The 23440-nt window shown below is 42.2% G+C and overlaps 1 protein-coding gene across 3 annotated transcripts in view; it reads left to right on the plus strand.

Annotated features, from left to right (window-relative positions):
• The window catches only part of bnc2 (basonuclin zinc finger protein 2), a 669085-nt gene that overhangs the window by 552148 nt on the left and 93497 nt on the right, over positions 1-23440 (plus strand). For all 3 annotated transcript variants that reach the window (XM_072258223.1, XM_072258221.1, XM_072258222.1), the window contains exon 4: positions 21503-23439. In XM_072258223.1, coding sequence (XP_072114324.1) covers positions 21503-23439 — 1937 coding nt within the window. The remainder of the gene's footprint in view (positions 1-21502; position 23440) is intronic.

A 23440-nucleotide genomic window follows, 5' to 3' on the forward strand; every position in this document is an offset into this window, starting at 1 on the left:
AATTACAGAAATGTACTGCCCAGCAGGAGGCAATTTGGCTCATTTGGTCTGTGCTGCAGTGGGGCAGTTTGTTTTGCACTGTGTGATGTATACTCCTTTCCTCATCCCTCAGCTTGAGAATATTTTGCCCTGCAACTTGGGGGTGAGAGTGAGGAAAACACAGTGCCTGAAACATTACATGCCTAGACCAATGGAACAGGGGAGACTTAATTAGAGCCAGACTAAAGCAAAAATAGGCCTAAAGTTAATGCAAGAGAAAAAACAAAAACATTTTTTTCTTGTAAGTGGAAACTACAATTGCAATTGTTCCTACTCAGGATTTGAGAGACAGCAAGAATGTGCATAACGACAGTCCTTGTGCATTTAACTAACAACCCTCACTCACAACACACTGGAGGAACTCAGCAGGTCGGGCAGCATCCGTGGAAAAGATCAGTCGACGTTTCAGGCCGGAACCCTTCGTCAGGACTATAGAGGGAAGGGGCAGAGGCCCTATAAAGGAGGTGGGGGGAGGGTGGGAAGGAGAAGGCTGGTAGGTTCCAGGTGAAAAACCCTTCTCCTTCTCCTTCCCACCCTCCCCCCACCTTCTTTATAGGGCCTCTGCCCCTTCCCTCTACAGTCCTGAAGAAGGTTTCCGGCCCGAAACATCGACTGATTGTTTCCACGGATGCTGCCTGGCCTGCTGAGTTCGTCCAGTGTGTTGTGAGTGTTGCTTTGACCCAGCATCTGCAGATTATTTTGTGTTTACGATAACTAACAACCCTAACTTCCTGCAGTAAGTCAAATGGTGGCATGTTAGTAACACCTTGATGTTCATGTTCCAGGAGAGTTTTTCTTTACACAAAATTTATGGCAGAGCTGCACAAATTGTTTGACCAGTTGGTGGTGATTTGCATTTTATGGGGAGTCTCTCCACTAACACAAGCTGCAAAGGGATTTACACATTAATAACAGTGAATAGCTTTCAACTCACTATTAACATTTCCAGCCGAGTTCAGCTCACCGAGATTGCTCCAGGTGGTTCCAGATTCTTTCTGGTCAGCTCTCTGAACAGAAATCAGAGCTCAGTCAGACCTTTAAACATGAGGCAGCAGGAAGGCAACAAAATGGCTGCCATCAGTTGCTGCTATGTCTTCAGTGTTCCTCAAAATATCTGAATTTAAAATAGTTATGAATTGCTGGTTCCTTTATTGAAAATACATAAATCTGTGTTGTTATGTGGTATAATGTTAATGGTGCTGCATGCTGCCCAAGTGTGTGAGCAGTCTCTATATCGAGTACTCGTGCGATCGCACTAATTGTAGGTAGAATCTGCAATTGTTGTCTGTTTTGTTTTTATCAACAGTGGTATTTAAGTGATGACACACAGTAATTTGTTCATTGAGCTGTCAGCATAATTTACAAGGTAACAGCAGATAAATACATCTGTGCATGATTCACTTCCAGTGACACAGTGACAGTTGCACAATACAGACACAGAGCAGAGCACCTAACTATGAGATAAAGTGGACCCAATGACTTATGTGGTAATTATGGGATAATTGTCATTAACCTCACAAAACAGTAGTTTACCCATATTGTTCGAAAGACTCCAGGATGCGTAATGACAAGGTAATCTGTCAAAGCGCTGGGGGAAATATTAATGAGCTTTGTGGAGGAATGAATGAACATGTGCTGAATCTACTACATTATGTTAATGGAGTGATGAAAAGACTTTCACAAGGGTTTCTAATGACATATTTACTTGTGCCTGAAAACCTGCAGCAATTCTCAGCAGTTGGAATAACCAACAAATTAAGGCTTTGGGGACAAAGTATATTAAAGCATCAGGGCAGGTTTGAGCTGTTCTATACTTAAATAATATAATATTCAACACTTTAAAACAAATTTTGCTCATTTTGACTGCCTATACTTCCATGACTGCAGTCACCAGGTTATATTAGATTTCTGTTCCTGGGAACTGTAAAACAGCTAATTTCTTCATTTTGCAGAAACATTCTTTTTCTACAGTAATGCCTGCCATTTTGCTCCTAATAATTCTTTTATTTCATTGAATAATCAGGCTAAGTTTACCCATTTTAAACTAATGGAATATATACCGTATCCACTCAATAATGATTATCATGAAACATTATTATTACTATTACTACCTGCTAGAAAAATGCTTTACAAATGCATGGGAGAATATGTTTAAGGTCAGATTTTTGTTCAACGAGGTAGTTTGTAACCCAGGGAGTTCCTGTACTTGGGTGCTGAAAGAGACACCACTTGACATTGTTTGTGAAATGGATAAAGACTTAGCTCCCCTTGACTAAAGAGCAGAGTTGGGACAGGGGTCATTGAGCAGTTGTGATTGGGATTGTGCAAATTGTGTTTTTAGACAAAAACAAAGCAGGGATAAAGATAAAATTTTCAGAGTAAGATATGTTGATTAAAGTGCAATGTAGTGGAAGGCAGGCAGTTTGTAAATAAAACACCTTTTGAGAATCTGGAAACCCCAGCATTTGAAAGAGGGGTATTCAGTGAAAGTCTAAAATCAGGACAAAGTGGTACAGAGGGTCACAATTAAAACCATGTCTACCAATTCAGTTCAGTTTGAAAGTACTGTCATCTTATCATGTGTATGTATGGTCTACATGGGACTGCAGCTGATATTGCACAGATTGCACTGACAACATACAGCCAACACACCAAAATCCATTGCCTGTACAAGTGAAGAAAAACTTGAGCTCCTGTATTTCCTTGCACATTCTTAGAATGTCCCAACTATCTTTCTAGCCAATACAGAGTACTTCAGGTGGAATACCTTGTAATTTAAGGCAACATGGCAGTTGATTTGCACTAAGAGAATCTCCAAACATAAATGTAAAAGCATTGATTGAGGAAGTATTGCCAGAAGACTGAAAAGAACAACTTAACCTTCTCTTGACTGGCTAATTTACATCAAACAAAGGGAGCAAATGACACTTTGATCTACTACCTCATCTAAATCACACCTTCTTCAGTGCAAAATGCCATCAGTAAATTTTGTCTGAGCATGTAGCACTGTTTTGGTATTAATTCTTCAAAGAACAATGTTCCCTCAGTGCTAGCTCATCAATGCAGTGCTCCCTCAGTACTGCCCCCACTAAAGTGCAGTGCTTCCTTATCTTTGTGAAAGTGCAGCTGCGACATTGAATCCCGTCAGTGTGATCCTCATAGAATCATGCTCATTCTGCAGAGCCTGTCTCTCAATCTGACTCTCAGGCCAAGAGTGTGCTCCCTCAGCATTGCCCCCTCCTGTACTGTTGTGCTCCCTCACTGATGCTTTCCATCGTTGCTGTGCCTCCTCAGTACAACCCATCCAACAGTGCGGTCCTCTCTCAGTGCAGTATTGCCCCTCTGACAATGTAATGCTTCCTCTGCCCTGCCCCACTGACAGTGCAGTACTGCCTTGATGTCAGCCCTCGAGCAATACAGTATTCCCTAAGAGCACTGTCTTTCTGACAATGTAGTGCTCCCTCAGAACTGCCCCAGTAATGGCGTAGCAGTCCCTGAGGACTGAGGGTCTTTCAGAAGCAGAATCAGGTTTATTATCACTGGCATCTATCGTGAAATTTGTTAACTGAGCAGCAGCGGTTCAATGCAATATATAATAATATAGAATGAAAAAAAAGATGAATAAATAAACTGATTACAGTAAGTATATATATGTAAACACGAGGAAATCTGCAGATGCTGGAAATTCAAGCAACGCACATCAAAGTTGCTGGTGAACGCAGCAGGCCAGGCAGCATCTCTAGGAAGAGGTACAGTCGACGTTTCGGGCCGAGACCCTTCGTCAGAACTAAGTGAAGGAAGAGCTAGTAAGAGATTTGAGAGGGAGAGGGGGAGATCCGAAATGATAGGAGAAGACAGGAGGGGGAGGGATGGAGCCAAGAGCTGGACAGTTGATAGGCAAAAAGGATATGAGAGGATCATGGGACAGGAGGCCCAGGGAGAAAGACAAGGGGGAGGGGAACCCAGAGGATGGGCAAGGGGTATAGTGAGAGGGACAGTGGGAGAAAAAGGAGAGAGAGAAAAAGAAAAAGAATGTGTGTATATAAATAAGTAACGGATGGGATAGATTTTAAAATAGTATAAAAACAGAAATAATATATATTGAAAAAGTGAGGTAGTGTCCAAGGGTTCAATGCCCATTTAGGAATCGTATGACAGAGGGGAAGAAGCTGTTCCTGAATCGCTAAGTTTGTACCTTCAGGCTTCTGTACTTCCTTCCTGACAGTAACAATGAGAAGAGGGTATGCCCTGAGTGATAGGAGTCCTTAACGATGGACGTCGCCTTTCTGAGGCACCGCTCCTTGAAGATGTCTTGGATACTATGGAGGCTAGTACCCAAGATGGAGCTGACTAATTTTATGACTTTTTATGCAGTAGCCCCCACCTGCCTACCACCCCCCCCCCCCATACCAATCAGTGATGCAGCCTGCCAGAATGCTCTCCATGGTACATCTATAGAAGTTTTCAAGTGTTTTAGGTAGCAAACCAAACTTCCTCAAACTCCTAATGAAATATAGCAGCTGTCTTGTCTTCTTTATGGTTGCATCAATATGCTGGGACCCGGTTAGATCCTTAGGGATCTTGACTCCCAGGAACTTGAAATTGCTCATTCTCTCCACTTCTGATCCCTCTACGAGGAATGATTTGTGTTCCCTCGTCTTACCCTTCCTGTATGTATGTATGCGTATGTGTATAGTTCTCTGCCTACATAGGAATTCAACAAAAATATTCCAGGCACGGAGCACTTTGCCGTTAGGATAGGGTGTTAAACAGTGGCTTTCATCTGCTCTCTCAGGTGTATATAATAGATTTCAAAGAACAAGTAAGCTGTCCTGGCCTTTATTTAAAACACAAACAACAACACAAAGTGAATAGTTTGTCATGATTAAATTGCATTGCTGAGCATAACTTAGCTTCCATATTTCCAGTCATATTTAAATATTGGCAGTGCTTGACAACTTGCAGCCGTGACAGAGACCTGGGTCCTTTTATTTAGCTCAATGGTATCCATCAGCTGTCCCGAGTAATAATCTGAAGCTCAGTGAGGTGAATCAACTGGGATTCCTTCTGCACTGAACAAGTGCCCAAGGTTTGACCTGTTCGGAAATTGTGAAATAACTGGATATCTCGGAATGAGTGAAGATACTTCCTCTTGTGGGACAAAGACCAGAATCCGGGGCTGCCAATAGAAGAGAGAGCCTGAAGAACCCAGTGAGGAATTCAGGCAAAGTCAAACCCAGAAGCTGGTGGGAATAAACTTGCTCCCACAGGGACTGGCTATGACAAGGACAGAGATGCTTTCAAGATGAATCTGCGAAACACATGAGAGAGAACAGAACAGCAGGGTGAGGTGAAGAGACAGGGAAGAAGCCCAGATGGGTTATGGACCAGTTGTGCTGAGTGACCTATTTTTATGGAGCACTTTATGTGATTCTCTACAATGATATGACTTTAATTTTGGACCAAAAGGTGGAGCTGAGAGAATTCCACAAAATTATATACTGTTTTCAAGAATGATTTAGAGAGTTTTTAGATCAGTCTCAAAGGAGTACACCCATGGTAATAAATTGATAACTATGACCATCAAATATCATTCACATGAAGGTCAGCGGATTACAAGCAGAGTATCACGGCACGATTGTCAAGGCTCAACTTGTAGAGGAGATGATAATGTCCATCAGGCACTATGGAGAGTCTGAGGGGCCCTCATTGACCTCATTTGTCATCTCAAAACCCTCAGAACTGATTCTGACCAGCATATCTGTTTCCAACATGTTACTTAAGGGGTAAGCATTGAGTAGAGCTCCTCTGTTCTTCTTTGAAATGGTGCCATGGGATCTAACGTGCATGTGAAAGAGTAGATAGAAGCCACTATTTTACATCTCATCCAAAGTATCATTCTTTCAAAATGCTCCATGCCTGGATTTTTTTGTTGGATTCTGTCCATTTTGAACAGAGGTGCTACATAAAAACCATGATGTCGAAAGGCCGTTGGAAAACATATGTTCATCCTTCAGATTTATCTTTTCAATCAGATTAGTGAACACATAGACTGCTTCTGTTAAAAGATAATTATATCCCATAAATTAATGTCTAGGAGCCATCCATCTATTAAAAGCTATCCATATTGCACAACCTAAATTTTATTTTAATATTGATCCTATTCTTTCCATCTTGGCCCCTTGGGCCCTCTCCTTTGAAGTAGTTATCTGTATCTGTGCTGTATTTCTCTTTTATACCCTTGGTGTTGGATTGTAGCATTTTATTTTTCTTTGTTGTGTCTCTGCTCATGTCCAATAAGCTGGGTGATTTATTCTCCTTGCTGCATTTATCGTGTCTGTTTCTTTTCTTTGGGGTCAAGCCACTTTATGTTTCATTTATTGTTGCAGTTTGGCAACAGATCACTTGGCAAGCCGAATCTCTTCCTGCGATGCAAACTGATCTTACTCTGCTGATCATTATCCGGAGTTTAGAAAGATTCCGCTTATTAAATTAACAATCTTGATTTATGAAATTTGTTGTGGGCAGTTGTATATTTGCACCAACCTCTTGCAGAAGTATTTCTTCTAATCTCTCTTTTTTTGATCAATTTTTAATCATAAATACAATATATTCTCTTTCATGACTGTTTGACAGTCTGTCACTATTTAGCTTGTCAGCTGTGGCTCAGTGGATTGGACTTTCACATCTAAGTCGGAAGACTGTGGGTTCAAATCCGACTACACAAACTTGAGCACAACAGTCCAGACTGACACATCCAACACAGTGCAGGGAGAGCACTGCACAGTGGAGAGGTAGTGAAGCAGAGTGCAGAAGGAATGAAGCAGATGTAGAGGGAGTGAACAAGAGTGTAGAGGGAGTGTCGCAGAGTGCAGAGGGAGTGTTGCGTAGTGTAGAGAGAGTGTTGCATAGTGTAGAGAGAGTGTTGCATAGTGTAGAGGGAGTGAAGCAGAGTGTAGAGGGAGCACTGCACAGTGTAGAGGGAGTGAAGAAGAGTGCAGAGGGACTGAAGCAGAGTGTAGAGGGAGTGGAAGCGGAGTGTAGAGGGAGTGAAGAAGAGTGTTGAGGGAGTGAAGCAGAGTGTAGAGGGAGTGGAAGCGGAGTGCAGAGGGAGTGAAGAAGAGTGCAGAGGGAGTGAAGAAGAGTGCAGAGGGAGTGAAGCAGAATGTAGAGGGAGTGGAAGCGGAGTGTAGAGGGAGTGAAGAAGAGTGTAGAGGGAGTGAAGAAGAGTGTAGAGGGAGTGAAGAAGAGTGCAGAGGGAGTGTTGCACAGTGCAGAGGGAGTGGAAGTGGAGTGCAGAGGGAGGGAAGTGGAGTGTAGAGAGAGTGTTGCACAGTGCAGAGGGAGTGTTGCACAGTGCACAGGGAGTGAAGAAGAGTGCAGAGGGAGTGAAGAAGAGTGCAGAGGGAGTGAAGAAGAGTGCAGAGGGAGTGAAGCAGAATGTAGAGGGAGTGGAAGCGGAGTGTAGAGGGAGTGAAGCAGAGTGTAGAGGGAGTGGAAGCGGAGTGCACAGGGAGTGAAGCAGAGTGTAGAGGGAGTGTTGCACAGTGTAGAGGGAGTGAAGAACAGTGCAGAGGGAGTATTGCACAGTGCAGAGGGAGTGGAAGTGGAGTGCAGAGGAAGGGAAGTGGAGTGTAGAGAGAGTGTTGCACAGTGTAGAGAGAGTGTTGCACAGTGCAGAGGGAGTGTTGCACAGTGCAGAGGGAGTGGAAGTGGAGTGTAGAGGGAGTGGAAATGGAGTGTAGAGAGAGTGTTGCACAGTGCAGTGGAAGTGGAGTGCAGAGGGAGGGAAGTGGAGTGTAGAGAGAGTGTTGCACAGTGCAGAGGGAGTGGACGTGGAGCGCAGAGGGAGGGAAGCGGAGTGTAGAGAGAGTGTTGCACAGTGCAGAGGGAGTGGAAGTGGAGTGTAGAGAGAGTGGAAGCGGAGTGTAGAGAGAGTGTTGCACAGTGCAGTGGAAGTGGAGTATAGAGAGAGTGTTGCACAGTGCAGAGGGAGTGGACGTGGAGCGCAGAGGGAGGGAAGCGGAGTGTAGAGAGAGTGTTGCACAGTGCAGAGGGAGTGGAAGTGGAGTGTAGAGAGAGTGGAAGCGGAGTGTAGAGAGAGTGTTGCACAGTGCAGTGGAAGTGGGGTATAGAGAGAGTGTTGCACAGTGCAGAGGGAGTGGACGTGGAGTGCAGAGGGAGGGAAGCGGAGTGCAGAGAGAGTGTTGCACAGTGCAGGGGAAGTGCTGCACAGTTGAAAGTGTTGACTTTCAGGTTAGACCTTAGACCAATGTCCCATCTGCTTACTCAAGGCAGATTAAAAGATCCCTAGAAACCATTTCAAAGAAGGTGAGTTATTCCCTGGTGTCCTGACCAATATCTACTCCTTAAATAACACCAGATTTCCAGGATTTTATCATATTGTTGTTTGTTAGAGTTTACTGTTCACAAATTAGCTATCTCATTTCCAAAGCCAGGGCCTTAATGAAAGGGCATAAACGCCTGTGCAGAAATGTTATCCTTTTAATATCAGCCATGCTATTGCAATTGGTGCAACAGCAAAGAAATGACATCAGGGTGCTATGGGAGGGGTAGACGTAACAAGCAGATAAGGGGGGAAAAGATTCTGAGGGGATCAAAGCTGAACGTTCTTCGTCTGAAGCGTAATGAATACCTGGAATACTACGCTTGAGAGAGTGGCAATATTTAAGCAGTCTCTGGATTAGCACCTGAATTGTGTGCACACTGGAAGGTATGGACCAAGTGCAGGGAGGTGCGATTAATACAGATGTGTACTCACCATCAGTGTGGAAGTGTTGGGTTTGTATCCATGTTGTATGTTTCGATGATACTATGACTATTGCTAACCATTGCCATCGTCACACTGAGTTAACCTGTTTGGTCATTTTATATCTTTCATTCAGTGAGTTGAGGACCTGAATTACAGGGAAAGACTGAATAGGTAAGGACTTTATTCCTTTGAGCGTAGAAGGATGAGGGGAGATTTGATAGAGGTGTGAAAAAATTGTGGGTTGTATAGATAGTGTAAATACAAAGGCTTTTTCCACTGAGGTTGGGTGGGACTACAACAAGAGGTCATGGGTTAAGGGTGAAAGGTGAAATGCTTAAGGGGAACATGTGGAAACTTCTTCATTCAGAGGGTGGAGAGAGTGTGGAATGAGTTTTCAGTGCAAGTGGTGGATTTGAGTTCAATTGCAACATGTAAGAGAAGTTTGGATAGGTACAAGGATAGGAGGGATATGGAGAGCTATTGACCGGGTGTGGATCAATGGGACTATGCATAATCACAGTTTGGCACAGACTGAATAGGCTGCAGGGCCTGTTTCTGTGCTGTAGTGCTGTATGACTCCAAGACTCTAAAATAGATTACCCAAACTTCAATCTGTGGTCCATCCTAGGTCATACTAAATTAAACCTTCTACCTTATGCTTCTGCACACAAGGTTCTGTTTGTTGTTTTTTGGAGCTTGTCTCTCCAACCTACTATAGTTCCCTATCTGCTTATTTCTTGGACTGAACTTTCTGGTCCTTATCTTCAAAATCCCTCCATGATTTCATTTCTCCCTATCTCTGTACCCTAAAGCTCTCTCAGATCTCTGCTCTCACCCATTCTGGCCTCTTGATTGTCTTTGGTTTTATTTTCTCTGCCTTTAGCTGCTGAGCAATCAGATGCTGAGGCTCAAACTTTAGACTTCCCTCTTGAAACCTCCCTCTTCTCATTCCTCCTTTAATTTAGTTTTTAGTCATCTGTCCTATTTCCTTACGTGGTTTGGTGTTATATTTTGTTTGACTGTTTATGCGGTGAGACAGCTTGGGAAGTTTCACAATGTTGAAGGTGCCGTAGAGGTTGCTTTTGCCTTTGCTGTCCATGTTAATATTCAAGCATCAACTCAGTGAGTTCCCACACCTCCTTTATTAACCAGATGAGAATATATACTTATCATAAAAATGTCTATTTCTATCCTGACCTTATTCACACCCATCTGACCTCTGAGCTTATCTCTGACTTGCCTTGGCCTTCCACTCTGACTCTCACAGTATATTGAACACCTTCCTGGCATTGCCCCCCATCACCACCAATAAATACCCCAAACCTTACCACGGCAGCTATGATGGAGATTGTTTGTGCTTATAATAAATAGAAGCAGACCAGTGTGCATTTCCATTCACCTGTGCTCTGCATCATGTTTTAAAACAGTTCCATTCTATTGAACAACATTAACAGGTTTATTTTGTTGATCTGCTTGGTTCATGTTTTTCAGTGTAATTGATGGTTGTCTTTAGTTTTACTACCCTGGTTGTTTACGCTAACTGATAATCTTTCCATATTGAAGGGGATTTTCAATGTCTCCCTTTGATAGTTTGCAGCAACATAGGTTTCTAACCAGCTTTGAAAATTTGTCAAGATCCTTAACTTCCCTCAAGATCATTGGATGGAAACTATAGTTTCACCTAATATAATCCATACCCCTGTTATACTGAGCTAGTTCTTGGCTATGGTCGGACATTTGGATTTGTTTTCTCATATTATCTGGCTAAAGCTCCTCTTATGTTTCTTTAATGTTCCCCTTTCTATTCCTTTTATACCTTTGCTGTGCAATTTCTAACTGTCCTTCGGTTTAGCTCTGACATTCTCATCGCCCAAGTTTATACATAATGTATGAATATACAGTATATATGAGTATTATGACTTCAGTGAGATTCTTGCCATAGAGGGGGTGCAATAGAGGTTCACCAAACTAATTTCTGGAATGATGTGGCTGTCATATGAGGAGAAATTGAGTTGAGTAGGTCTGTATTCCTGAATTTAGAACAATGAAAGGAGATCTTGTTGAAATGTTGCAAGAACTGAAAGGGCCTGACAGACTGAGTGCAAGGACAATATTTCCCCAAGTGATGATCTAAAACGAGGAGTGGCCGTCTCAGAATGCAGAATAAAGAATTTAGGACTGAGCTTAGAAGGTGGCCAATTGGCCACGAGGTCCATGCTCACTCTAATCGAACCAGTCTATTAAGTTTCATTTACTCCTGCTGGTGGTGAAACTGTGGAATTTTCTTCCATTGAGGACTGTGCAGGTCAAGTACTGAATAAAGTTTAAGCTGGAGATAATTAGATATTTTGACACAAAAGGTATCAAGTCACACTTGGAAAGAGCAGGAATATAGTATTGAGATAAAGCATCAACCATGATCATATTGAATGACAGAACAGTCTCAAAGGGGTGATAGGCCTACTCATGCTCCTTTTCTCTGTGTTTACTTGTTTATTTATTTAGTGATACAGTGTGGGACAGGCCCTCCCAGCCCACTGAGCCGCGTTGCCCAGCAACCGTCACAGGGCAATTTGCAATGACCAATAACCTAGAGGAAACTGGAGCACCCAGAAGCAACTCATGCACACATGGGAAGAAAGTACAGACTTTCTTACAGAGGACGCTGGAATTGAACTCCGAACCCTGGCTGTAATAGCCCCAAGCTGTAATAGTGTCGCATTAACAGCTACTCTACCATGTCGCCAGTGTTAGCACAGGAGTTAGTGCAACACTATTATAGTCCGGGGTAAACCAGAGCTGGGAGTTCATTTCTAGTGCCATCCTGTAAAGAGTGTCTGTACATTCTCCCTGTGGAATGTGTGGGTTTTCCCAGGTGCTCCGGTTTCCTCCCACAGTCCAAAGATGTACTGGGTAAGGTAATTGGTCATTAGAAACTGTCCTGTGATTAGGATAGGATTAATTGGGTGTTCTAGAGTTGCTGGGGCAGTGTGGCTCGATGAGCTAGAAACACTCTTTCGCTAAAATAAAATAAACATAAATAAATCATTATATTATTACGACGAAGAAGAACGTTCTGTACAGGTTGGGTACCCCTTATCCAAAATGCTCGTGTCCCTAAGTGTTTCAGATTTCAGAATATATAATAAGATAGTTTAGGATCACTTTCATTTCTGATTCTGATTTGGTAAGCAGTCTTTGTCTTACAGCTGTTCATCACGCATAGAGTACGTACTGATGCTGCGTTAGACTTTCAATAGCGATGATCTTGGCAAACGCATCAATGAACTTCTCTGATGCTTTTTGATTAGTAGACACTCTTTCACCACAAATCTTTAAATACTTAATGCCGTGTCTTTTCTTAAATTTCTGCAACCAGCCTGCCAAATATTCACAATTATCTTCAATTTTCAGTCGGTTGTGATAGATGTTTCGTGATCAGCACTCCATTAAGTGGCATATGTTCACTCTGACGAATCCACTCTTGCAGTACACAATCGAGGTCTTCATTTTCTGCTTTATGCAATTTTTCTATGTTTTATTAACTTCTGTTTATTATGTATATGAGATCACTTCTCAGAACTGTCTGTGGTGTGTAGAGACCTGCGCATCACCCGGGAACCTTCCCAGCACCTTGTAGAATTTTCCATTTGTGACGTAATGTCAGTGCTCTAAAACATTTTGGATTTCATGGTCTTTAGATTTTGGAATTTCAAAAAATGGATACTCAGCCTGTTTTAGCTTGTGAGCCAATGTGTTAGCATACACTTTTGAAACATTTCTAATATGTCATTTTATTCCTGCAGTACAACAAGGAAGTTGTCTAAAACCATTGTAGGTCAGTAATCCATGATTTGACAGCCTTATCTCCCAGAGCTTGACCCTGTCATGATGAGGTGGTATACGTTGCAGCTAAGCAGTGGCTGTGGGGAGAGAAGCACAATTCACTTTTCCAGCCCATTTTCATTATGTGGGCCAGTCGAGAAAGGGAAGGAAGGAGCTGTACATTGGGAGTTATATGTTTACCTCAACAAAAGTCCACTTGAACATTTTATTGTCTGAGTCTCAGAATGCAGTCAGGAACAAACATTGTTGTTGATTACTTCACTCCCTTCTCATCAGCCTGATGGCATCGCAGCTAACTGAAGTTCCCCAGCTGCTGAAATTATCTAGCTCAAACCATTATCAACGTCATCCTCAGTCTGATGGGTATGTAGATAGTATGTTCAAGCCTTTAGTTAGACCCTTTCTGGTCCATTCTGCATTCAGGATTAAGAACACTTAATCAGTCCAACCACTACGGGTTCACTCTCCCTGAGCTATACCTCCTGGTCCAAGTTCAAGGAGAGAATCTATTCCACAACCTCAAGGGTTCAAAAACTTGCTGACAGAAGCCACGTGATTTATTAAAAGATTTTGCTTAGAAATAGAATAAATTCCATACATGAATAAATAAATTATGTAATGAAGCATTGAGAATGAAATGGTGAATAAATTATGCAAATAGGAGAACTTTTGAGTTTGGCTCACACTTCCGCAGCAAAGTTATCAGCATCTACACACATTCGTTTTAAAATATAAAAGGCCACAGTGTTACCAGATCTCTTTCATTCACATGGTGCATTTGGATGATCAGAGATTGCTCCAGACATTTTCTACACTCATTTCCTCATTTCTTTATGAATGATTTGAACTTGCTGTCATTATATCATTGAGTTTCAAACAAATCCTTATGGTGGATTCATTTTACCAAGTTATATCCGTAGATATGCATGAGCCAAAAATGTTTCTCCAGTGACGTTTGCCCTCTTGTCATATGGCCAGGAGGCTGAGACATTGGCTGGTTTGTATAATGTCTCTGCCTACTGAAGGGTGGAACAGGGTGAAGGAGTTTCATTTCACCACCAGATATAAAATAATCAAGTTAATCATTGAAATACTTTGCATATCAATGCACGCTTGTTATCAGATTGTGGGCTACAGGTTTAGGAATTTCACTGTGATGCATAGGTTCTGATCTCTAATTAAATTTCCATGCTACTTAAGAATAGCTTCAGGGGAAAGTAATGGTACAACACATTCCACAAGGCTGGTTTCATAAATGTGGGTGTATCTGACTTTGTATGTTCTGTACTTTCATGGGCCTGACTGTCTTGCTTGTGGATGTGCATCTCGCCGTGACTTCTCCTGCACATTAACATATGCCATTGCAGATGAGAGTGGGTTAATTGTGATTAATTCATGGGTAATGGCCAATGAAGCTTTAAACCCATAGTTACTTTGCCCTCAACTGTTTTATTTGAGTAGGCGTGGAGTAGATTTTCCATAATCTACTACAAGTGGAAAAGAGCTTCAGGGATTTGAAAAATCAGAGGTGCAGTTTGCAAGCAGAATGAGGACAATAAATATAATTTCCATCAATAGCATACATGGAAAACTAAAACAGGAATTAGTTTAATTCTGTGCTGCATTGATAATATTATTGTTTTAAATGAAAACTTGCCAGTATTTCTCGTTCATGTTTCTGTCTATAAAACAGTTTGAATGCTTCAGCTTTTGTTCTAGCAATCCCCCATTATCTTTGTAACGTAAAAGTCACAACATCAATAATCATTAACAAATATACCCTTTATGTTGTCAAAGCAGCTGGTTGATCTCCAAAGATGACAAGCAAATTAAGCAAGAATATACAAGTGGGTGTTTGCTGACCAGATTTCAGGGCATTATGCTTAATGAAGCTGTGCCTATAATGACAGTGAGAGGAAGTAGGTGCAAATGAGATCAGCGCTGCCAATTCTCGCACTAAGTTATTGCAACATGCTCACGCATAGGGAATGGTGCCAATCATAAATGTTGCCTCAATGTCAGCCACTGCAAGGGAGGTTATCCTCAAGGTTGGTAAAGAATATACTTATGAGAGGCATTCTGAGCAAATATGTTTCTGGCCTGAACTCATGCTATGTCTTAGTCCAGAGCATTTCTATCACTTTCATATGGGCTAATATTTTGTCTTGTCTGTAATTGACAATTTTTGTGAGCCTGTTTATCCTAAATGTTTTGCAATCTGGTAGGTTTAAGCAGGGAGAGTCCATTATACTACCTAGTCTTTCCTTACACTTTGAATCAGAACTTGGTATTACCATTTCCTGGTTTAAGGACCTTTTCCTATGCACTTACAAAATCTTCTTTGCACTTCACTGAGATATTGCTTTCAGGTCAGCCATTATTCCATTGGTCACTTGGTCATTCTTTCACACTTGAGTTGAAGGGCGATGGGTTCAAGGTGCACTTGTGCCCAATTACCTTGGATAACTCCTCCCTGCAGAACTGAGGGCATAATGTACTGCTGGAGAGCTGGAAAATGAGAGTGTAGTGATGTTGAAGTAGCAGTACAAGGAGGTGCTATACAGTGAGATAACTGCATTGACAAAGGGTCAGTACTCATGGCTGGTCAATACTGAGGCAGTGCAGCACAATTTTCATTGCTGCCTTGCACTATTTGTATTCCTGTGTCTGTTTTCACAGGTAAAGCAAAAGATGACAGGCTATCATTATAAAGAAGAACACAGGAGTTCTCTTGGAGTCTTGATCTCTGATCATCCCAACCAACTTCTGAAAAAGATGATTGCAATATTATTATTATTGGGTGATGAAGATACAGGGGCTGCACTGAGATTTACAAAATGTAATAACAATGTAAATCTTACAATCATCTTTAAATCAATGAAGGTATAGGTTGGCGCTTTAATCATTTCACCTTTATTCTGCAGTGTCCTTACAAAAAGAATTAGATCAAGGTTGCAGTGATATTTGAGTATGTCTTCATTTATTTAGTGAATTTTTCAATTCCTGCTAAGGCACCTGCTGGATGGAATACAGCAGCTCAGATTTGTTATGCCTTCCTTGTTCTTGTTTCTCAGTGCATGGTTACATTGCTGTTGCCTATAGGTGGGATATTTGCATTTGTTCTGGACCAGCTTCCCAGCTAATGGGACAAGTATTGCTTGAAGTGAATATGTATATGGGAAATACAGACACTGCAGCAGACCAAAAAAGTTTATTACTAGAAAGTGTTCCAAACACTTCTCCAATTACTCCTCTGAAGCAAAGGCTTCCAGTCTTTGAACTCCTATCTTGTACTCTCTATGCACTAAATTCTATTCTTCCCCTACATCACAACTCTCTTCCATATCTACAAACTCTGCTACAGAAATGAAGCTCAGAATATTTTGAACTGGACACCATTCATACTGTAAGGGTGCTCCTTACAGTTACTGTACGCAGTGCAAGATGAAACTTAAGGAAGTTTAAGATCAATAAACAGGTCAGTCAGTCCGTGAAGTATGTACCTGAATCCCAGCTCCATCCAAGATCTATCAATACCTCCCATTTCCATCCAAGATCCACCCATACCTTCCAACTCCATCCAAAATCCACCCATACCCCCAGTTCCATACAAGATCCACCCATACCCCCAGTTCCATACAAAATTCACCCATACCTCCCAGTTCCATCCAAAATCCACCCATACCCCCAGTTCCATACAAAATCCACCCATACCCCCAGTTCCATACAAAATCCACCCATACCCAAGTTCCATCCAAAATCCGTCCATACCCCAGTTCCATCCAAAATCCATCCATACCCTCAGTTCCATCCAAAATCCATCCATACTCCCAGTTCCATCCAAAATCCACCCAGTTCCATGCAAAATCTGCCCATACCTCCCAGTTCCATCCAAAGTCCACCCATACTTCCAATTCCATACAAAATCTGCCCATACCCCCCCGTTCCATCCAAAATCCACCCATGCCTCCCAGTTCCATCCAAAATCCACTCATACCTCCCAGTTAAATCCAAAATCCACCCATACTTCCAGTTCCATACAAAATCTGCCCATACTTCCCAGTTCCATACAAAATCCACCCATACCTCCCAGTTCCATCCAAAATCCGCCCATACCCCCTGTTCCATCCAAAATCCACCCATACCTCCGTAACATCCAAAATTCACTCATACCTCCCAGTACCATCCAAAATTCACTCATACCTCCCAGTTCCATGCAAAATCCACCCATACCTTCCAACTCCATCCAAGATCAACCCAAACCTTTACTACTTCCTGTCATTAGTCTCATCCATTTCCCTTTAGTGTTTATTTCTTCCTCTTGTTTCTCCACCCTTGACCTCAATTACTCTCTGTGACAGGGAAATACAGTTTTTTCTGAATTTTACTTATACTTGAGAAGGTGAACATCTCTATATTTGCATGTGGACATATGGAAAATGAGTCCAGACTGTATGATACTCTACGAACATTTCACATTCAGATTGAATGTACCGTAGGATAAGAGTACATCGTGCATATGTCAATCTATTTATCACAATCCATTTACTTCTCTCTGTTTATGTGTGCCTGTTTGTGTTCAACTGGATTGGGTCAGTATATTTAAAAGCTGTTCTGGAATCTGAGCCAGGAAATTACTTAAAGATGATTTTTTTGAAATGGCATGCAGAAATTGAAAACAGTTTTCTGAACTGCCTGAGTATTATTGGATCGTGTGGACCTCAGCCCTTGGAGGGGAACCATCTTTCATGGATTTATGCAAGCTTATTTAATGTCAGTTCTCACCAGCCTCAGATCAACATATGAGTTTGATGATAATCACAACAAGCTGCTGCCTGTCTGTGATCTTGGTCCACAACTTTGTATCAAAATCAGACCTCAGGTTGATGCATTTCATCTCAGAGGTTGTCCTTTAGGGCAGTCTGTTAATGTCATGTGAATGTAGAAGGAAGGGAAAAAGCTTAAATTAATGATCAAAGCTGAATAAATCAACTCTCCACCCCACCAGAACCAGATTCCTCCCATTGTAATCTGTAGCATGTTCCTGGCAAAACTATTCCCACCGCTGTCTGTAAGGAATTAGTATGTTCTCCCCTTGACCGCATAGGTTTCAACCTGGTGCTCCGGTTTCCTCTTGCAGTCCAAAGATGGTTAGTGCTGCTTTTAGTTTTCAACTGACCATCATTGGATAGCCCATGACGAGTGAGAAAAACCTTTCTTCTCTGGTTGGGCAACTCCTGTTTGTCCCTTCAGCTGATAGAATGCAACAAAGATATTTGTGTTCAAAAATATTTCTAAAGTCCACAATTGTTTTTTAATTGTTCTCTGATTTCTCACTTGTGTAAGTGGCCAGTCCTGGAAGACTGACAACCTGAGCATGCAGTAGATAGTCTACATGCCTTCATTTCTGGCTATTGGATGTGGATTCGATGCTGAGTACTGGTTCTTTGTGCTCTATTACATTTCACTTGCAAAGCAGTAAACCACTAACTTGTTCTTAACTTCAGCAATGAATGGGATAAGTATGGTGTGGAAATTGCTTAATAGAGAAGATGGCATTGTGATATTAATTAAGTAGTCCATTACAATGGTCAAGAGGAAGGATAGCCCAGAATACAGTACAGTAGCATTTGGGGAAGCTTAGTGGTTAGCACAATGCATAACAGTACCAGTGACCCAGGTTCAATTCCCATCGCTGTCTGTAAGGAGTTTGTACGTTTCCTCGTGACCACGTGGATTTCCTCTGGGTGCTCTGGTTTCCTCCCATATGTACCAGTTGGTAGGTTAGTTGTTCATTGTAAGTTGTCTCATGATTAGACTGGGATTAAATCGGGATTGCTGGCTGGCACAGTTTTAAGGACTAGAAGGGTTTATTCTGTGCTGTATCTCAATATACTGTAAATAGAAAAATACCTCTCAAATGAGATAACATGGTAAGAGTTTAGAGACTAAAAGGAGATGATCACCTTGCCGGGGGTACCACAGGCCTCCAAACAGCCAGCAGTGCTAATTGTCATTCTCTAGGAAGGCCATGATTGGGGAAGTGCAAGATCATACACTTGGTAAGAGGTATCAAAAACGGATTATTCTTTAAATGGGGAACAGTGCATATGAATGATGTTTAGAGAGATTTAGATGTACTAGTACCTGGGTCACAAAAAGTTCAAAATTCAAAGTAAACTTATTAATCAAAGTACATATATATCACCATATACAACCCTGAGATTGTGGGCATGCTCAATAAATCTATAGAATAATAACCATAACAGAATCAATGAAAGAGCACCCAACTTGGGCGTTCAACCAGAATGCAGAAGACAACAAACTGTGCAAATACAAATAGAATGAAACAATAATAATAAAGAAATAAGCAATAAATATTGAGAACATGTGAAGAAGAGTCTTTGAAAGTGAGTCCATTGGTTGTGGGAACATTTCAATGATGAGGCAAGTGAAGTTATCCCCTTTGGTTTAAGAGCCTGATGGTTGGGGGGAAGTAACTGTTCCTGAAACTGCTGGTGTGAGTTCTGAGGCTCCTGTACCTCCTTTACGATGGCAGCAGCAAGAAGAGAGCATGACCTGGGTGGTGGGGGTCCGTGGTGATGATGATGATGATAGTTAGCAGACAGGTGCAATAAGGAGGTAAACAATGTGCTTCTCTTTAACGTGAAAGGGTTGAAGTTTAAGTTTGATAATAGTTGGCAAGGCCTTACCAGGAATAGTGTGCACCATTTTAGTCTCCTTACTGAGCAGTTCAAAAGCTATTTCTTGGAATGAAGGGGTTGTCCTCCCAAGAGAGGCTTGACCACTTGGGTCTGTGTTTCTTGGAGTTCAGAAGAATTATTAAACATATAAGATCCCTAAGGAGAGGCTTGATAGGGTAGACTCTGAGATGTTTTCACTAGTGGGAGAGTCCTGAACAAGAGGACATGGCTACAAAATAAGTGGACATTCATTTAAAACTTCTGAGCATAGAAATGACTTCTCTCTGAGGGTAGTGAATCCTTGGGATTTTCTGCTTGAAAGGGCAGTGGATGTCAGATCATTAAGACATATTTCGGCTGGAGATAAATAATTATTTAAAAGATTAAGGGATTGAGGATTATGGGGACAGGCACATAAGAGGAGTTAAGGCCAACATAGATCAGTCACGATCATATTGAATGGCAGGGCAGTCTTGAAGGGCCAGGTGACCTGGTCCTGTTTCTGTCTAATTTTGGATTGTTGTTGAAAGGCTAAGAGAACAAGGCTGTTGTTAGGTCATTGATTGGCTGAACCAACATTCTAGCGGACCATGGCCTTTCTGCTTGTTTTGGACAAGTCTTCTACATTACACATTTGTTTTCTTCGCCCACCAAAGTCAGCTGACTAAATAAAGACCAGCTATTGATTTCCTTCAACCTTCAGACTTGGTTCTAGTTGATCTACCAGATAACTTGTTGGAAGAGTGAATTGAACTGAAAGAGTAAGTGAAGCTGCATGTCATGTGATCCAGGAGGAGTCAATTGTGTCTTCCTGGTGTTCAGTTTTTAAAGATCTTTTAGCCTTAATAAAGAGCAATACTAATTATGTTTTCCTTCTGATGTATTGATGTCAGTGGATCAATAAACTGACAGGCACCTAATCCCTGGAAAATATTAGTGGGTACAAGCATATTATTATCAGAGTAACGCTTGCGGGATGTATAAGGATCAGAAGCTTCTTAGGGCTGAGCTTTCAAGTGAGTTTTCCACCCTGAATGTGACCAGTTTATCCTTGCCTAGATCAATATTGGGATTGAAAACAATTGAAGATTGCCCTTCAGCAAGAAATTCAAATCCAGAATCAGAAAGACTGATTTGTTACATTAGAAAGAAATATTATTTAGGAAGACGAGACTGATATTGGTAACACGTTACATTGTGCTTATCCAGAGTGAAACTAATGCATAACATCAAGTATCTGGTACTATCTCAGGACTCAAAGCAAACTAATAGTATTCTGAAAGCAGTGAAACATATTTTAATGTATAGTTAAAAGCAAGAGCTTTAATTATTCTCAGTCAAAATTATTTTTTATTGGTACATGCATGATGATAAAAAAAGAATAAACCACATTGCAATAAGTAGATTTTTAATGCTTCCTTCTAATTTAGGAAAATTGTTCTGTTGGGTCATCTTCTGCACCATGATTGACCCCGCAAACTTTGTGTCCAATCCACAACAGATGAAAGCCAGATTTAATGTGTGTGTACAACTGACTGACCTGTGACAATCATGAAAGCTTCATACTGTGATTTGCTGCCACTACAATATCTCTGTTACTTCATGTTCTTTACCTGGCATATAAACATATTTTGTTACGATTTTAATTTATGGTGTTACGAGTTCATGTCTTATGCACAGCAACAGAAAAAGGTTGTTGCTTGTAAACATTCCTCCTCCCATACCATCAGAATTGTAAGGATTATCATGCAGGCTTACCTTGAGTCTACACAGCAAGTGTTCCATATTAATAAGCAATGTATATTCAATATCCACAAGTAAAAGAAATCATTGTCTTTGTAATAGCAGGATCTTAGCTGGTACATTTCATAGAGTCCCAGTGGTTTCCATTGCATTTGCTTTGACATTATTAAACTCTGTCTGTTTCACTAATAGTCAACCTAATTACCCCATGTGCATGGCAGAAAAGTTTGCTTTGTAGGTCGAATGGCATTAACAATCTTTGCATGTTGCTCCTGGGCCTCTGTTTCATCAGTAGGACAGTTGTAGCATCTTCTGAATAAGACTGCTGTAATTATGCGGAATCAATAAGATTTTTTTTTTGTTTTTGCCTTTGTTGTTTCCTCGATATGGCCCGAAGGATGCTGCAGGCAAGGTGCTGGATCGTTGGGCAATCATGTCGCGGGAAGAGGAGATCATTACCCTCCAGCAGTTCCTGAGATTCGGAGAAACCAAGTCCATTGTGGAGCTGATGGCCATCCAGGAGAAAGAAGGGCAGGCCGTGGCAGTGCCAACCTCTAAAGCAGATTCTGACATCAGGACTTTTATAGAAGGCAACAATCGGACGAGGAGCCCCAGTCTTCTTGCTCACCTAGAAAACAGCAACCCTTCCAGCATCCATCATTTTGAAAACATCCCCAATAGCCTGGCCTTCCTGCTTCCATTTCAGTACATAAACCCTGTGTCCGCTCCTCTGCTTGGCCTCCCTCCCAATGGGGTCATGCTTGAACAGCCAAGCCTGAGACTGAGGGAACCTAACCTCCCCATCCAGAATGAACGGGTGGAGAGCAGTGAGTCTGAGGTCTCTGTTTCGCCTTTCCGAAGTGACCAATCAGGCAACAGGAATGCGCTCAGCAGCATCATCAACATTGAGCCCAAGAACGAACAGAAGAGCATGTGCCCAGTTAACACTCCAGCACCTGCCAATGACCCGGTCAAATCGGATCACTCCAAAGCCAGCATTCTGAACGCAAAGATTCAGAGGATGCGAAGGAATGGGTTGACCCCAAGAAAAGGCCGAGTGGTCTGCAATGCCTGTGGGAAGACCTTCTATGACAAAGGCACTCTCAAGATACACTACAATGCGGTGCATCTGAAGATCAAGCACAGGTGTACCATCGAAGGCTGCAACATGGTCTTTAGTTCCCTGAGGAGTCGCAATCGACATAGTGCCAATCCTAACCCCCGCTTGCACATGCCAATGCTGAGGAACAACCGAGACAAGGACCTCATTCGAGCCACATCTGGAGCTGCCACTCCTGTCATATCCAGCATCAAGTCAAACCTGAATCTTTCATCTCCTGGGCGGCCGTCCCTGGGTTTCAGCTCACCCTCAGTGGATCCAGTTCTTCAAAGCCCGCTGGTGTTCCCATCATTAAAAACAGTGCAGCCTGTCCCTCCGTTTTACAGGAGCCTGCTGACCCCTGGTGAAATGGTGAGCCCACCCAACTCACTGCCTACCAGCCCTATCTTGCCTGCGGTAGCTAACCATGAGCAACCTTGTGGCCCAGAGCAGCACCCGTCCACTGTCCAGGAGCCTGCACCTGAACTTGCCCCCAAGAAAAAGTCTCGCAAGTCAAGTATGCCCATCAAGATAGAAAAGGAGTTGATTGGCGCTGACGACGAGTTCGATGAAGATGATCAGGTCAACGAGAATCATATCAACAGTGACATTCATGACGAGGAAATGAGCAATGGCAATGGCCCTGCTATCCACATGCACAGCAGCAGGAGGGCAGATGATGAGAGAAGCCTCGGCGGCTTTGAGGATAAAAAGATGGGGAGCATTACTTCTGAGGATCATGAGCAAGATCGCGACTTTGAGGATGATTCTGAAGGCTCAGAATCTAAAATGTGTGATGATGTCATAGAAAATGAGGAGCCGACACACAGAGAGATCTTTGACAAAGAAGAAATGTCAAGCAGCAAGACTGGAGATAAAGACTGCATTTCCCCTCCTCCCCAAGCCATTAAAATAAAGGAGGAGTTCAGTGACCCAACCTATGACATGTTCTATAGCATCAGCCAGTATGGCTTGTACAATGGAGGAGCTGGGAGCATGGCCGCCCTCCAAGAAAGCTTTGCCTCTTCTATGGGATATGGCAGCCCCCAGAAATACTCACCAGAGAGTGAACTGTGCTCCAGCCCTGATCCCAAGATATGTTACGTCTGCAAGAAGAGCTTCAAAAGCTCTTACAGTGTGAAATTACACTACAAGAACGTTCACCTGAAGGAGATGCATGTTTGCACAGTGGAAGGCTGTAATGCAGCGTTCCCATCTCGCAGGAGCAGAGACAGG

Source organism: Mobula birostris, chromosome 5 (genome assembly GCF_030028105.1).
Source record: "Mobula birostris isolate sMobBir1 chromosome 5, sMobBir1.hap1, whole genome shotgun sequence".
NCBI lineage: Eukaryota > Metazoa > Chordata > Chondrichthyes > Myliobatiformes > Myliobatidae > Mobula > Mobula birostris.